At 38.1% G+C, this 17500-nt stretch overlaps 1 protein-coding gene across 1 annotated transcript in view; it reads right to left on the bottom strand.

Moving 5' to 3' along the window:
• Nucleotides 1-822: 822 nt before the first annotated feature.
• Nucleotides 823-17500, bottom strand: part of LOC143021540 (uncharacterized) — a 20288-nt gene continuing 3610 nt past the window's right edge. Inside the window, exons 3-9 of the mRNA XM_076179140.1 lie at nt 14389-14511; nt 12146-12206; nt 6600-6730; nt 6230-6290; nt 5316-5446; nt 3102-4527; nt 823-844 (exon numbers count right to left, since the gene is read on the bottom strand). Coding sequence (XP_076035255.1) covers nt 823-844; nt 3102-4527; nt 5316-5446; nt 6230-6290; nt 6600-6730; nt 12146-12206; nt 14389-14511 — 1955 coding nt within the window. The remainder of the gene's footprint in view (nt 845-3101; nt 4528-5315; nt 5447-6229; nt 6291-6599; nt 6731-12145; nt 12207-14388; nt 14512-17500) is intronic.

A 17500-nucleotide genomic window follows, 5' to 3' on the forward strand; every position in this document is an offset into this window, starting at 1 on the left:
CACATATGTATGTATGTATGCATATGTTGTACTTATGCATGCATATGTCATAAACTATTTCACGGGTGTACTGTGCTTTCATCTAAAAAAAAAAAAAAAAAAAAATCGCTGGCACGATGGTACAGGTTCCTCGCCATCTAGACGAACTTACCTGTGTCCGAGTTCGTCGATTTGTTCTGCTCTTGAAACTTGATTTGACTTTTCTTCCTCAAGACTTTCACTGCAACTACGTGTTCATACCGAACTCTCCTGTATGCGTACCTCACCCTCGACGGCTCCGTTTCCAAATTCCTCCATGTCTCTGGTAAGTACAAACCCATGGTCACGTCCTCGACTGCAAATGCAGCGATCAGAGTTCGATTCCCGTCCAAGGATGAAAATAAATCAGCATCGCTGTACTGCGAGCTGGTACCCTAACTCTGGTGGATAAGGAGTTGTTTGTGTGTGTGTGTGTGTGTGTGTGTGTGTGTGTGTGTGTGTGTGTGTGTGTGTGTGTGGAAGGTCACAGCATTACCTATAGGTCGGGCCAAATATGAGCTCTCTTGCGGAGTGTAGCTGCTGTCGATCACGAGTCCAACACGTGATCTAGGACCGTGGTGAATCACATGCACGCAAGCACGAGCACACAGACACATAAGAGTTGCCAACATTGAAATATCGAAGAGAAAGAAGTGACTCGATTATAATGACATTGATGAAGGAAATCTCTTGATGAAGGATGGGAGAGCTTTAAGAGGTCATAAGAACAAATTAAAAAAAGACAAAATGTCAAGAGGTTGTGAACAAATACATCTTTCCAGACACATAAATACTTGGAATAGCTTAGAAAGCGACATAGCCCAACCTGGAACAAGGCATGAATTTAAATCTAAGTATGATAATTGAAGAATAGGTTGTTGTTCTTTTATTATTTTGCCCCTGCCTATGTGTGTGTGGTTATAAAATAAAAACGCAGACACAAGAGAAAACAAGAAAAAAATACATCGCCCGTCCTCCTTTCTGGCTACTTTCCTTGTCCACTTCAATTCCCGTGCTTTTATCCCTCAGGAAATAGATAAATAAATAGATAAAATAAAATAAAAAGTCTGTTCACTCCCTGTCTCTTAGCGCTATTCCCAGCACTGACATCTGTGCGATGTTTTGGTTCAATCGCCTTCGTCAGAGTTGAGTCTTACATCTGTAGATCATAGATGGGATTATGCACTGCTTGTAAACTTTGAGCTTCAGACCTACAGGTTGAGAACCTACCTGAAGTTTCTTTATTTAACAAATATTTTCCATCCACACTTGTGTGTGTGTTTATGTACATTGTGTGGCATGAAAATGCAGAGGTCAAACAAGCTGCTACAGTATAATTCATCCTCTGTCCCAGTCATCATTTATCTAGTATGTAAGAAAAAATAAAATCTTATGTGTCATATTTGTATTTTGATTTTATGTGCATTCTACATGTTGAGTATTAACTTACTAGTCGCCTACTCAGTTTTTCTTTATCTTTATTTGTCTATTTCCTTATCTATATACTTATTTATTCATCTACCTATTTGTTTGTTTACTTTTTTGTATTTGGCAAATGTCACGAATTTCTTCGCTTGTGGGGTGATGAACCTTTAGCCAGAAATATCCAAAGAAATCACACTGACATGGTTCTTTACAAGTTTGTGATATTTCTTTTTTTTCCATTCTTTTATTCTGTTTCCTGTATCAACACTGTTAACATTTTATACAATTTTCTTTTCTATTTCCTATTTCTTATTCACTCAAGCTTCTTTTTTCTTTTTCTTTTATCATCGAATACTTTGTTCACTCCTTACTTTCCATCTTTTATTGTTCGTTTCACGATGGTCATATTTCCATTTTCTTTTCACATACCAACATTATTTGTACATTTTCCTTTTTTTGGTAAAACTGTTCTACCACTCAATTCATTTCAAAAAAATATTTCCCATTTTTCTTTTCCATTATGTCCTCTTGGTTATTATCACCGTTTTCTATTTACACTCTCCTGTTGTTTGTTTCATGTCTCTTGGTTTGTATTCTTGATCTTCTTCAGGTCAATGAGCATAACCTGAACCTCCTCCTTTGGAGCTGCGGAGATTTCTCCGATGTGAACCCATCCATTGCTGTTCTCCTCGAAGTAGGAGAGGTGAGAGGGAGAAGACAAGGTAGAGGATGAGTAGGGTGATGATGATGATGATGATGGTGAGGATGAGGAAGGCGATGATGATAAGGAGGAGGAGGGTGAGGAGGAGGAAGAGGACGGGGAGGAGAAGTAGAAGGGGGAGGAAGGAAGAGAGGACGAAGATGAGGAGGGGAAGGACGGAGAAGAGGGGAAGGACGGAGAAGAGGGGAAGGAGGACGAAGAGGGGGGAAAGGAGGACGAAGAAGAGGGGAAGGAGGACGAAGATGAAGAGGGAAAGGAAGATGAAGAAGAGGAAGGGAAGGAAGACGAAGAAGAAGAAGGGAAGGAGGACGAAGATGAGGGGGGGAAGGAGGACGAAGACGAGGAAGGGAAGGAGGGCGAAGAGGAGGAGGGGAAGGAGGACGAAGAAGAGGAAGGGAAGGAGGACGAAGATGAGGGGGGGAAGGAGGACGAAGAAGAGGAAGGGAAGGAGGGCGAAGAGGAGGAGGGGAAGGAGGACGAAGAAGAGGAAGGGAAGGAGGACGAAGATGAGGGGGGGAAGGAGGACGAAGAAGAGGGGAAGGAGGACGAAGAAGAGGGGGGGAAGGAGGACGAAGAAGAGGAGGGGAAGGAGGAAGAAGAAGAAGAGGGGAAGGAGGACGAAGAAGAGGGGGGGAAGGAGGACGAAGAAGAAGAGGGGAAGGAGGACGAAGAAGAGGAAGGGAAGGAGGGCGAAGAAGAAGAAGGGAAGGAGGACGAAGAAGAGGGGAAGGAGGACGAAGCAGAGGAAGGGAAGGAGGACGAAGAAGAGGAAGGGAAGGAGGACGAAGAAGAGGAAGGGAAGGAGGATGAAGAAGAGGAAGGGAAGGAGGACGAAGAAGAGGAGGGGAAGGAGGACGAAGAAGAGGGGGCGAAGGAGGGTGAAGAAGAGGAGGGGAAGGAGGACGAAGAAGAGGAAGGGGGGTGAGGATTGGAGGACGGCGGAATAAAGGTAGTTGAGTCTAGATTTGACGATGCCGGAAGAAAGAATATCGACGCTGTGCTCGTGTAATATGGGGCAGAGGTAGGAGATATAGACCTCTCTTGGACGAAAGAAGGGTATGGGAACGAGGACGGATGAGGAGGGTTTTGGGAAGCAGCAGAAGGTTGTTTGAAGGTGTCCGTTCCCAATATCTTGCGCACGATTTCCCTCTCAGCCTCCGAAATCTGACCATTTTCTTCCTGTTTCTCTTCTGCACCCTCACTGTTTGTTATCTTCACGCTCTTCTGAAGTTCTTCTTCTTCTTCTTTGGCTACTTCCCGAACTCTTTCTGGAGGTTCTTGACTTGTTTCATTTCTTGTGCTATTTCTTTGTTCCCGCGTTTCATCCTGAGGATTCTTTCTGGTTGCAGTCCTACTTCTTTCCCTGACTCTTCTGTTTCCATCCCCTCCTCTAGACCCTCTTCCTTCCCCTACTCGAGTTCCTCTTCTTTCTGGGGTTAGTCCACGATTACCTAACCTTCTACGCAATCCTCCACTGTGCTCTCTCGACTCAAGTCTCTCCTGCTGAGTCTGCCTCACGCTGGGCCACTTCCTGATGCGTTTGGTCTCTGGAGATGGCGTGGCTTGCTTGCGGCGACTCAAATCCAGGCTCGGGAGGTCGAATCGCTCCCTCAGCTTGTTCAAAACATAGTCCGTTATCTGGAACCTTTCTTCGCCTGTCTTGGAGGGTTTCGAATTGCTTTTGTTACCACTGGGTTCGGATGTGTTCGATTCGTTCTTCTTCGGCTTTGCCTTCCCCTTAGTGAGATAGTTCTCCTCATCTTCCCCCGTGTTCTTGGGTTCTTCCTGAGGCACAGCCCGGTCTTCTGAATCCCCCTCCCCTGCCAGGACCTTCCTTACCCTTGGGAGGACCACTGGCAGAGGAAGAAGTTTCCTCTCGATGATGGTATACGGTCTCTCACTCGAACCATCGGACTGGATGATCTTCGGCTGTCGGAAGGACAGCCAGGTGGAGTTGACTCGCGCTCTGTTGACTCCCGTGCTGTTGGTGTTTGAACTGGTCTGTACTTCCCCAGCAGACAATGCTGAAGATCCACGCAGCGGGGACTCTATGGCTTCTGTCTTCCCCTTCACGTGGGTGGAGGGGGTGGACAACTGGACAAGCGAGTAGAGTCCTGAGGAGGCCACGCCCTCCCTCACAAGAAACTGGTCCTCCCGCAGACCTTCGAAGTCTGAGCTCGGCGATCGAGCTCCGTCGATGGTCGCGTCTCTTGCCGAGGGGGAAGCCAGGTAGTCACACAAGTGTCCTGTGAAGAGGGGCGGGCACACGCAAGTGAAATTCCCGAGTCGTCCTTCAGGTCGACATGTTCCTCCATTCAGACACGCTCCCGGAGGACAAGACTGGGCCAAGGTGTCGTCGGCTGCTGCGGTTTAACAAGAGATTACTTTAGCTAAAGCAAATTAAAAAATATTTATGATACGAAGACTGCCGAGGGGGTGAGCAAAATTTATCTGTACCTGTGCATACATACATACAAACACTTCCATTTATATTATTAAAATATATTATACATGACAATGCACTGATGATAATAATATATTGTTAAACTATTTCCTAGATATATCTAATATTATATATTTATAAATTTCATTAAATTTCTATTTCATGATGACTCTTATTTGAAAAAAAATTAGGTTGTCAGAATGGTAGCTTATTAGCTTCTTAAAGTATCGATAAATCAATAAATCCCTGTTAAAGCAATTTAGAGGACCAACACATTAACAATGGCCCTAATCTATTGTGTTTATAATGTACAAAGGTGTACTGGATTTGCATCTATCTTTATGTAACTGAATAGTCACTATAATGTAGATAGGAGTTACAATCTTTTTCCTCTCGTACAAGATATTGTTACTAGGATAAACAATATGAAAACATTACATAATATATTTGATATCCTCTCACTATACTGTAATATCTACTGAGGCAAGGTGACATGATAAATTGCTTACAACGATCACTAACCAAACAACTTACTAAATCCTTATGATCAACTCAGACTATATAACTAACGATAATTATATCCTTAGCCCTGACGTCAATCACACTATACATATTCACCATCCCCCACCGCTAAAGTCAACCACACAATGCAGCCTCACGCTGGTCGCAAAACACTTTACTCTCACTTAATCACAACTTTCAACTTACGCTGATCACAAAGCATTCCCTTCCATCCTGGATGACAAATGCATTGCCAAGGGTCCTGGCAATAGCCGTGGATGCAACCAGGGTACGGGAAGCACTCGGTGCATCTATCTCCCCACCAGCCAACGGTACATCTGCAAGATTCACAAGGCATGATACGGTCTAATTATTAGTAGGCTGATTACAAAGATTACAAAGGCGGAGCATGCCGACAGGAGACCTTTTGGTCCATATCTAGGTCGGATGCGAAAAAATCATAATAATAATAAAATATTTATGATATACAGGAAGTATGTTCATATGTTGGTATAATGTTGTGTACGGACACACACACACAAGCACATACACACACACACACACAAACACACACACACACATATTTATATATATATTTTTTCTTCTTTTTTGTATGTATGTATGTATGTATGTATATATGTATAAGTGAAGGCATTTCAACGAAACAACGAAGTTCTGTCTTGGACGTACATCAAGCCTCTTCACATCATTTAGCACTATATTAACAACCAAAATAAAAGAGAATTCCGGGACAATATATAAATTTGCATTTCGTCGCTGATAACCAGCGCTTTTGCCCTAAGAGGTAATCGCGCCGAAGAAGGGGAGTTAGAGGTGACGAAGGAGAGATTGGGAGGAAGACGGCAGAAAGGAGGAATAGTATAAGATGAAAGTGATCAGTATTCTTCTCTGAGTGGAAAATAGTCTCCAATCATACAAAAATATTGGGTGAGTCTGGGCAAGAAGACATGTGACATACTGTTGTTTGGTAGATATTATTTCCGTCCGTTAGTTCTTACTTCCCACCAACCCCCCACTTTTCCACCTCGCGCGGAAACGTCGACTCACACCATTTCCAAGCAAGACAGACCTATGTACCGCGGTTATTGTACAATACTTACCTGCATTCTCCAGGATTCTCGCACGTCCCGTGTTCAGGACTGCATCCTTGGCTGCAAATAGCTGCAATGTAACCATGGCAACATGTAGTCTGTACATGTAAACGGAGTTAGTGCTCGAAATTATGTCAGTGTATCATTGGCACAACCTTCGATTTTGTTTTTCATTCTTGTATTTTTTATCAAATATAGCAGGAAAGTCGAAAGGTTTTTAAAGATATTATTTTTCTTCAGTGAAATTTAGGTAGTTTATAGGCCGTTGTCTTCTATGACATTCGGCAGTAATACAGTATTGTTGTGGCGTAGTATGGGCCACGCATTCGAATGCGTGAAGACGACTGGCCCAGCGACCTAGATACACACACACACTTACGCCTTTGACAGAAGACTCCCTGCCACCCTGGATGGCATCGGCACTCGAAAGGCTTATGGCAGGTGCCCTGTACGCATCCAGGCAGCGTCACACAACTGCTGCAGGAGGGTCCTTCCCACCCGATTCGACATCTGAAGGACACAGGGTTTATTTGTTTGCACACTGTACTGGTGCATGCGGGGACGTTTCCATGCCTATTCGTGCGAACGCGCGCGCGCACACACACATGCTCACTTATTGTGTAATAAGCAGTGCATTGTGCTCACGTGTAGTGTGGCCTGATGTACATGCACATTCATAACTTGCAATCAAACACGGCCATGTAATTTGTGTTTGGATAGAATATACGGAAACTTTACGCTGGGGATTCACAGTGAATAACATATATATATATATATATATATATATATATATATATATATATATATAATATATATAAATATATGTATATTATATATATATACATAATATATATACATATAATATATATATATATATGTATGTATATATATTATATATATATGTATATATATATATATATATATATATATATATATATATATATATATATATATATATACCATTCAGTATAAAGAAGGACCCAAACACCAAATCAGAATATAACTTGCAACTAGACCTAGGCATGAATATGTTAAACATTTAGACAATAATAGGCTTGGTTTGGATCGTCGTTACGAAAGTAAAAGTGTAACGGTCCACACGAATGAATTTTTTCAAATTCTCTTGATGTCTTTTAGTAACCTGGACATAGGATCCTAGAGCTTAAAAATCGAACCGAAATTATATTTTAAGTGCGATGCCATTATAAGGTATCTAGAAGTATAAGTAGCCAGATCAAAATAATTATAAATAAATGTATAACTTGCAAAATCATTTGAATGTCCCAGTGCTACTCGAATATATATATATATATATATATATATATATATACTATATATATATATATATATATATATATATATATATATATTTGTTGAGACATTCTGACAGGTTGATGTAAGCGGAATAGGAAACACAGGAGTCTTAGTCTTGAGTTTATTGTTGACTAGTTTCGCAGGTATGCTTTTTCAAAAGCATACCTTTTTCAAAAGCATACCTGCGAAACTAGTCAGGAATAAACTCAAGACTAAGACTCCTGTGTTTCCTATTCCGCTTACATATATATATATATATATATATATATATATATATATATATATATATATATATATTATATATTATATTTGGATGATGGAGAGCATAAACACAGGGGAAGCCTTCCCCTGTGTTTATGTTCTCCATCATCCAAATAATTTGTCTAAAATACTTATCAATATATTATATATATATATATATATATATATATATATATATATATATATATGTGTGTGTGTGTGTGTGTGTGTGTGTGTGTGTGTGTGTGTGTAAACGCTTGCACTTAAAACAAAAAATAACACACTTTGCCTAACTTACTTTCACATCCTAAAGATAGATTCTCTTTCAGAATATCGGATTATATACTCATGGTGTCTCAACAAAACTAACTGCTCGACATGATTCTTCTGAACACGACGCCGTTCACTTCACTGATCTCGAGATCAGTGATTCACAAACATTCTCGCTCATTCTCTAGTAGGCTATTTCCTACGTGAATATAAATAGTTTAAACTATGTAAATTAATGCTCATACAAGAGATAAATTATTAGAATAATAGAATTTACTTGATATCCTTGTGAAGACTGGTACCTTCGTTTAAAAAGCCTCGTCATACTATGCGTCAAATCGTGGAGAACTGACCCCGTCTGTCCCCGCAACACACTCAAAATGATGTGCGCGGGGCACCTGACTCGCGCCACTGTCCTCCCAGCAGCTGTACAAAGAAGATCTAAGTAGCGCGAGACATTACTCCACGGTAGGAAGAAACAGAGAGATCGTGTGTATATTATTCTAATTTTCTATTTTGTAATTATCTATTTAGGCATTCATATTTATTTGTAATTTTGTTCACAAGAACTATTTTTTTTGGGGGGTGGGTGGGCAGAGGATACATATTTACAATAATATTTCCGCTAACAAACGGTCTTCTTAGTTTAAAACTATTTCCACTCATCTCAGTATTTGAGTCGCAATAATTTTTAACAGATTGTGTATTTGTAAAATTGTGATAGGAATTTATAACATCAGTTACATATGAAATATTTCAACACAATATTTCTTAATACAGCAAAAAGCTGGTTTTAATTTTTGAATGCTCTAATTATTATCATGACGTAGTTGCCTAATCTGTTTCATATACAACTACTATTCCATTGTCATTTATTCCATGGTTAATACAAATCACTGTGACCCCTTTATTCTGCTGAGAAAATGTCAGCTGAGCGTTCACCCTGAAATAATACTCATTCTGGAGTGTCGATTCATCTTGAACTGCCACGTCGCGTCGCCATGTTCGCTTGTTACTCGCCCCTCTCCAAACAAATTCTTCGTCTTATATTTTTCTCGCCATTCATTTACCTTCTGTTTAAGATTATACTTTATCTAATTACAATAAAAATATTGTATGATATCCTAAACATTTGCCTTCTTTTATCTGTCAGTCTGCTGGTTCACATTTAATTACGAAAATCTCAACGCAAGTAATTGTACAGGTGGTTGCACCTTCAACTAAACATCAGTGCATACGTCGACGAAACTGAATTGCGGTTGGCGATTGTCATTCTCATTACTTTTGCTTTCGACTGTCCCTCCTTTCTGTTACACTTCTTTCTAATGAAAATATACATTCTACCAATTCTTCGGCGTGATATTGTCTTTTAGGACAGATATGGTGAATTGTCAGCGACGAGGTACAAAAATCTCTGCTCAGTTAAGTGAAAATGTAATTTCAGTTTTCCAATCCGTCTCCACAACACTGGACATCTGGTAGGTCAGTGTCGCATATATGTGCTAGCACCTAATCAGTATGATCCAGTATATGTGTATATATATATATATATATATATATGTATATATATATATATATATAAATATATACAGTATATATATATATATATATATACATATATACAGTATATATATATATATGTATATATATATATACATGTACATATATATATATATATATATACATATATATATATATACATATATATATATATATATATATATATATATACTTCTTACCATACATCCTTACCGAGCAGGATTAAGACTGGCGAGGTACAGAGGATGTACGTCCTTGAGGGAGCATCAGTGGAAATCCATCTGTAGCTACGTCAGTAATGACGGAATCACATGAAACATTTCACTCCATTCACCCACGTGTTGAAACGAGTACATACGTGGCTACGATTTTTTTTTATCTTAATTAATCTTATTTTATAATTATGTAATTTATTTGTTTATCTATTTTAAATTACTCATTTATTTATCTCTTTTATATTTTTCTATTTATCTATTTATTTACGACGGCATAAAAGCGCTCATATGATTCTTAACGAAGCCCATGTTTATATCAAACATTACATATGCTTGCGGGTATTTGAAAATGTGCTAACAGGTATCTATAAAACACACTTAAATATATATTTTCAAACTGCCAGGAAGTTTTCAGTGCTTATGATAATAACAATTATATGATCATCAATAATAGTAATAGTAATAACAACAACAATGATAACAATAATGATTATATTGATAAAATAATGGTAATAATAATGACATTATGGATAATGATAATAATATATAATTTAGTAACGATAATAATAGTATTAATAATAACATCAACAATAATAATGACAATAATAATAAGTGGACTTTTATATTCAAACGCATATTCAGGCGAAGGGGAACTTTATCTACAGACAAATGGAGGACTAACCTGTGAGCGCGCGCGCACACACACACACCACTAAACCATAAACTATGAATACATAATACGCTTCATTCTTCATCACATTTGAAAACATTTACAGTGAACCAGCCTACTGGACGACAGGCTGGACGATGTACTTGTAATTTATGAATTACAATTTCATGGATTCTTTATGCAAATTGTGCTTGACCACACAGACAGCTGTTACCGGAGTTTGGTAATTATGAAGACAATACGGAAGCATAGAAAGAGAAAGTTGTAATAACGGGAGGTTTTTTTCTTCTTCTTTACAAGGTGCATCGTAAGTTGTCATGCGTAAAAAAGGCGCGTTTACAAAGCTTCGCTATCCTCTCTCTGAAGAAGATTTAGTTGGCTTATTGTGTAATTATTAAAATTTTTAATGGTGTCATAAAATAGGGTGTGTGTTGTATATAATTATGTATTTTCTCTGAATAAATTATATCACCACAAATACGTAACTTGAAACAGTCGACCGAGAATGATCTAGTCGACGGAGGATTTAAGTCGATGATTCTTCTCGCACGTGTAAACGACATGACGTAATTGTGGACAAACTACAGGCAGGGGAGGTGAATGGCGTTTAGTAATCTTGCATCTGTCAACGCCAACCGTTGGATGACACAGAATATATTATGTAAATGCCACTTCTACAAAATAAACAAGTTAATAAATGATTGAATAAATAAATCAATAAATTGATAAATCATACTGTAGGATGGCTACAGGACCTGAGCCCGCATAGCAAGAGGCTTGCTTGGAAACAACTTTTGGTAGTTTTTACATTCCAGCCACTAAAAGGCCCTCAATACGTTGTTGCATCAGGTATCACCTTGGCCTAACACCCTGAGCAGCCAGGGCAAATGGCAGTTATTAAAATCGAAACTAACGTTTACCAGCTATATCAGGCCATCTTTGTACATAAGGCAAAGGTGGCATATTTTACGGTAGCTGAAGAAATATTTGCGGAAAATTCTTTAGTGGAACAGTTGCATATAATAAACATGATACAATAAATATTTTACGACAACACTACATCCGTACTTATTCTAAATTAAATTTAGTGCAAATTTGGAGACCAAGTCAGTGAAGGCAAGATGTGCTCTGAAACGACCCTAAAATGCAACTCAGAACAATAATGAAAGGGAACATGCGACGTAACCACTGCAAATATGCATTGCAATGATCGTAACTCATGCAGGGCAAATACTCCATGACGTGCAATCTTGCCCATATGGCCATGAAGGGCAATGACCCGAAATACGTGCAGAGAGACGATTGCAAGCCGCGCGTCGTGAAGATAATGCCACTACATGCAGTGAACAGAAAATAACTGAAGGAGATAACACAGAAAAAAAAAATCCTAACCCTCTGGCAAGGTAGACGACATACATCTCGTATATAAACAAGAAAATCGACTATGGAATTCTAGCATGGCAGTGAAACATGGCGCAAGGTATTGGGTGAACGAAATGAACTGAACACATAGGGATGCGACTCGTACAAACAACTACCATTCAAGAAAAAACGAATTCAAACATTATAAGGATAACAAAAGGGGTTGTGTATATGTTCATGCAGTGGGGTTTGTTTGTTTTTTGTAATTCTATGGCACTGAATAATCGAATGTAATATAATATATGAACTACGTACTTGCATTCTCCAGGCAGATCGCAGTACCCTTGCGTCGGGTGGCAAGCTTCCTTACAGATGGCTGAAATACATTACAATAATTAAAATAATGTTTAACAAGCTAAATGAATAAATATAGAAATACATGGGTAGGTGAATAAATATATGAAAAAAAAATATATATATATACACATGTATGTATATATATATATATATATATATATATATATATATACACATGTATATATATATATATATATATATATATATATATATATATATATATATATATATATATATATATATATAAACCATTATCACATTAATTTTCTAACAAATATTGCTTCACATAATCAACACTTCGATGCCTCCCAGTGGACATCACTTATCCTTGGGGGTGCAGAGTTGAGGCCACAGGCTCAAAAGTTGGTAGTTAGTGTATACTTAGCGATTTTATTCATTATCCAGATGGTCTCAGTGAGAATGACGAACGTGAATACATTTTTATGAGGTACACGTAAGGAAATAGGCTGAGAATCAATGCGAGTCAAGATGATCGTGAAGAAGTGAAAAGTCAAGCATCGAAATTATCATTTTTTGTTTAAATTTCAAATATCACAGGACTTCAACTGAACAAAAGAATCTGGCAACAGTCAGACTGAATCATAGTCATTTTTGCTTAATAAAATCGCTTGACTGACGAAAATAAGACTGCGGTGAAAGGGTAAGAATCTCCGTTTCGAAAAATGAAGTAATTGTAAAGAATTATGCTGCAAATACCTACGTTACATACATATTTTTGGTAATTTCGAAGGAAAAACAGAACAAACGGAATAAAAAGAAACCATGCGAGAGCTGAAGACGAAGCATTTTGACATTTTGTGAACGTGTGACGCCGCTGTTTGAAAGCGGGAAATAAAAGTGAGAATAACCGTCACTGTCGTTGATTGGTAAGAGAAGAAATACGAACACCAATAACCAATAAAAGTGACTGTCACTCCAGTTTTATAAACGTGACGACTAGTGGCGTGATTTTGGAAACGATTGTGTAGCATAAAAGTGATCGGAAACTGACAGCCCGAGAAATAACGAAACATTTGTTAACCAAATTGAAATAAATAAGAAAAAGAAAACGGAGGAAACGATGGGTATGAAGAAAAACAAGAAAAAGGGTATAGAAGAGAGAAAAAGTAAATAATGATGATAAATATAATACTAATACTACTACAGTAAAGTAAAAAGAAAAGACGGAGAAAGAAGGAGGGCAAAGAAGAAAACGAGATATGATTTTGATTAGCTCTGCTATCACAACACGGAAAGACAAAGGAAATTAATATATTATAAAAACTGAGATGAGAGAATTGAAACATTTATTACTTCAACGTTTGGCGACACTGACTGATATTTCAGTGATATTGAAATATTCTATAACAGCTTTGACCCCATGCCTATTTCAACAAGTAACCCAGGTCAGATACTGAAAACAAAATAGTAATGATGGTAAAATTGATATATACATCTACAAGTATATATAAGATAGACGAATAGAGACAAATGACAAACAAGTCTTTAAATAAACTAATAAATAGATGAATAAATTAATAAGTAAATATATGAACAAATGTATAAGTGAATAGATGAATAAGTAAATTAATGAAAATATGGATAAATACGTAAATAAATAATTGAATAAACAAATAAATGGTATAAATGGACAAGTAGATGTATAGATAGCTAATATAAGAGCATTAGAATGAAGAAGACAGCAAGAGACCCTAAGGCCTACACTAGGCATTTCCATGTCCATTACCACCTGTCATCCCCATCCATAAACTTGTCTAAACTTTTCTTAAAACAACCGATAGTTTCAGCGCCCACTACATGGTTACTAAGTCTATTCCATTCATTGACCACTCTACTGGTAAACCAGTTTTTGGCTGTTTCCTTCTTAAATCTAAATTTGTCCAATTTAAATCCATTACTGCGAGTCCTGCTCTGTTGTCTTAATATGATTACCTTGTTTGCATAAATGATGACCTTGTTTGCATATATGATAGACAGGTGAATAAATGAAACAATTAATATATCAACAACAAATGAACACACACACACATATATATATATATATGTATATATATATATACATACACACACACACACACACACACACACACACACACACAAATATATATATATATATATATATATATATATATATATATATATATATATATATATATATGAATAAACAGATTAGTACTCACGTTGGGTGCACATGATACCGTTCCATCCAGGATCACAGTGGCATTCGAAGTTAGTAGTGTTGCAACTACCATGCTGGCACCCCGGCAGCGGCAAGCACTCATCACAATACTCGCCCTTCCAGCCTGTCAATAGACACAAATCGTTGGCACTAAAACCACTGGGAGAGGCTGCTTACACACACACATATATCTACAGGTCACAAGCGGGCCTTGTATGAGCTCTGAATTCTCATTCGGAGGGTAATAAATGTCAATCACGATACCAGCACTTGGTTTAAGAATATGGTAGGTTATTAAACAGTATTACCCATAGATAAGGGCATATTTGAACTCTGAACTCTCATCCGGGATGGTAATAACTGTCGATCACAAGTGCAGCACGTAATCTAAGAATATGGTGAATTATAAAACAGCAATGCCCATAGATCGGGCCATATATATGCGATCCAAGTTCTCATCTGGGAGGGTGATAACTGTCGACCACCAGTCCAGCACGTGACTTACGGCTATCGTGATTTATAAAACATCTTTACCCTACATGAGGACAAATATGAAAATTTGAGTTTTAATTCTGGAGATAATTCCTGTCGGTCACAAGTCTAATACTTGATCCAGGACTTTGATGAATCACAGAATAATGGAATCCATTTCAATTGCATTGTCTTAAATTCTTTTCATAAACAGAGGAATAGCACAAATCAGTCTGGTCGCCGGTGGTCGGAAACAGGTCGTAAGCTTGGTGTGACTAGGCCCTAATGTTAATGGCTTGTGATCCCTGGTTTTATATGAAGAGAGAGGTATATAACCACCAAGTCACAGAGGCTATATTGAATAGGCAGAGAAAGGTGAACAACGCCGAGAACATGAAGTGAGATGATGCCAGATGTCGCAAATCATTTGATAAAACGAAAACTTTTATACTCCACCTGTAATGGTGGGTTAAGTGGGACCATCTGTCGTATATAATACGTACAGGAATGATCCGTACAAAACGAAATAAGGATATTATCAAAATAACAGATTCTGAAAAAGAAACATATTTTTCTGTAAGTGGCACATCACAGTCAGTGACAAACAGACTGCATGAATAAGTCTAAAATGATTATTCTTAGTAGAGACTACCGTTTCCCAACCCTAGCAAGCCAAGCGTTTTTCCTGGGGTCGCCAAGACATCTTGTATGCTTTATTTTCAAAATTATATGAATTCAATACAATAACCATTATGTTGTTGACTTTGTCTTTTATAGCCTTGCATTACCTTTCTTACACATATATTTATTATACTTGTCCCCTACTTTTTACAGTCAACAACTAAGTCATATATATTAATACTTATACAAATAGATTATTGGGGTCGTGCTCATATCATGAGGATCATATTGGAATCACATGAAAAAAAAGGTTGGGAAACACTGATATAGATGAACCCAAACTTAACTTAAGTGTGTTAAAACAAAGATATTCTACGTTGGAGAAGTGAATATGTTAGACCAATGGAAATCACTGGCAAAGGGAGAGATTGAAATGTACGAAGTTTTATAGTCTAAGAAGAAATATCAGTCAGGTGACCTGCATGCCATTTGCAAAGAAAGAAATAGGAAATATCAGAGGGAGAAAAAGAATAAAAATAAAAATAAAGAATGTAAAAGGAGAAGACAAAGAAAATGAGAAAAGTTGGTAGACCATTGCCGTGTTTAGGGCTAATAAGAAAAAGAGGATCAGAGAATGTGTCGATCATGATATCAGACGAGAAGGCGAGGGGGCTTACGCCAGGAGGCGCTGAGTAGCTGCGGCTGAAGCCGTCGCCTTTGCCCTCGTATACGCTTTGGGGACTCTTAGGGTAAGAAACAGTTACTGCTGGGAATAGGAGAGGAGTGCAGGATTCGAACCAACAACTATGCGAATCGGAGACCAGCACACTCATCAGAAAAAATATGGGAAAAATCACCCTTAGTTGTGAAATTATATTCTAGAATTTCATTGGTGAAGATAAAAATGAATGGGAAAGACCTAGCGATAAATGATGTACAGTACTATTTGGAATCTAATAAGATATTCGATTAAGAAGAAGAAAAAATAATCTGCATAATCATTATGGGCTGATCATAATTTCATATTTAGTACATTTTTTACGTTGTACGTTACAAAAAATATATACATGGTAACTTAGTTTCGATCTATGGTCGTCTACATTCAGAACAAGAATGATTTTTATTTTATCGTGTTTGAATTAAGTATGCAGACACCGTACAAAAACAAACAGTTCGTATTGTCTTCAACAGGACGACGCTGTCACACTGGGCTTTTTTTTTTTTTTTCTTTACTCCGGCTTCCAATTAATCAAAGGATTACAAAGGAGGAGCATGCCGACAGGAGACCTTTTGGTCCATAACTAGGTCGGATGCGAAAAAAATATAATAAAGATAAATCAATCAATCAAAATTATTATAATATAAATACACACACACACACACACACACACACACATATATATATATATATATATATATATATATATATATATATATATATATACCAAAGGCTTTTCCCCCTACAAGGGAGGTAGCAAATAAACAAAGGCATAGAAACCATTCCCACCTATTCCATCCCCTACATACTCCACCCCCCTCTACCCTCTCTCTTATCTTGGCACCTACTGGATGACGGGTCATCCCTACATCCTGTCCACTGCCCTGGGTCAGAAGCAGTGTCTTAAGACACAGCACATCCACAGGAAGGCCGCTTCATTAATTTGGCGACCCCCCCCTCTCCGTCCCCTCATGCAGAAAAGGAGAAGACGGAGAGAAATCCCTTTGGGCTGCATCAACTTATTTCTCATACATACTCCCTCACCCCCATCCCCCACCCATTCCCCCTCATGCATCATAGCATCATCCATAGACCCTTCTCCATTCACCCCTATCTTCTGTCCTCTCCCGTCCTTCCTAAACAGACATTCCCCTCTTTCCCAATGCCCCTTTTACCCCATCCATCCATCTCATCCTAGGTCGACCCCTCATGTTCACTCCTTCCACCTTCCGCCTTCCACACCTCTTTTACTAATCTTTCTTCACTCATTCTTTCCATATGTCCAAACCATCCCAGTACTCTT

Source organism: Oratosquilla oratoria, chromosome 42 (genome assembly GCF_046742065.1).
Source record: "Oratosquilla oratoria isolate Oo_2021 chromosome 42, ASM4674206v1, whole genome shotgun sequence".
NCBI classification, from domain to species: Eukaryota; Metazoa; Arthropoda; class Malacostraca; order Stomatopoda; family Squillidae; genus Oratosquilla; species Oratosquilla oratoria.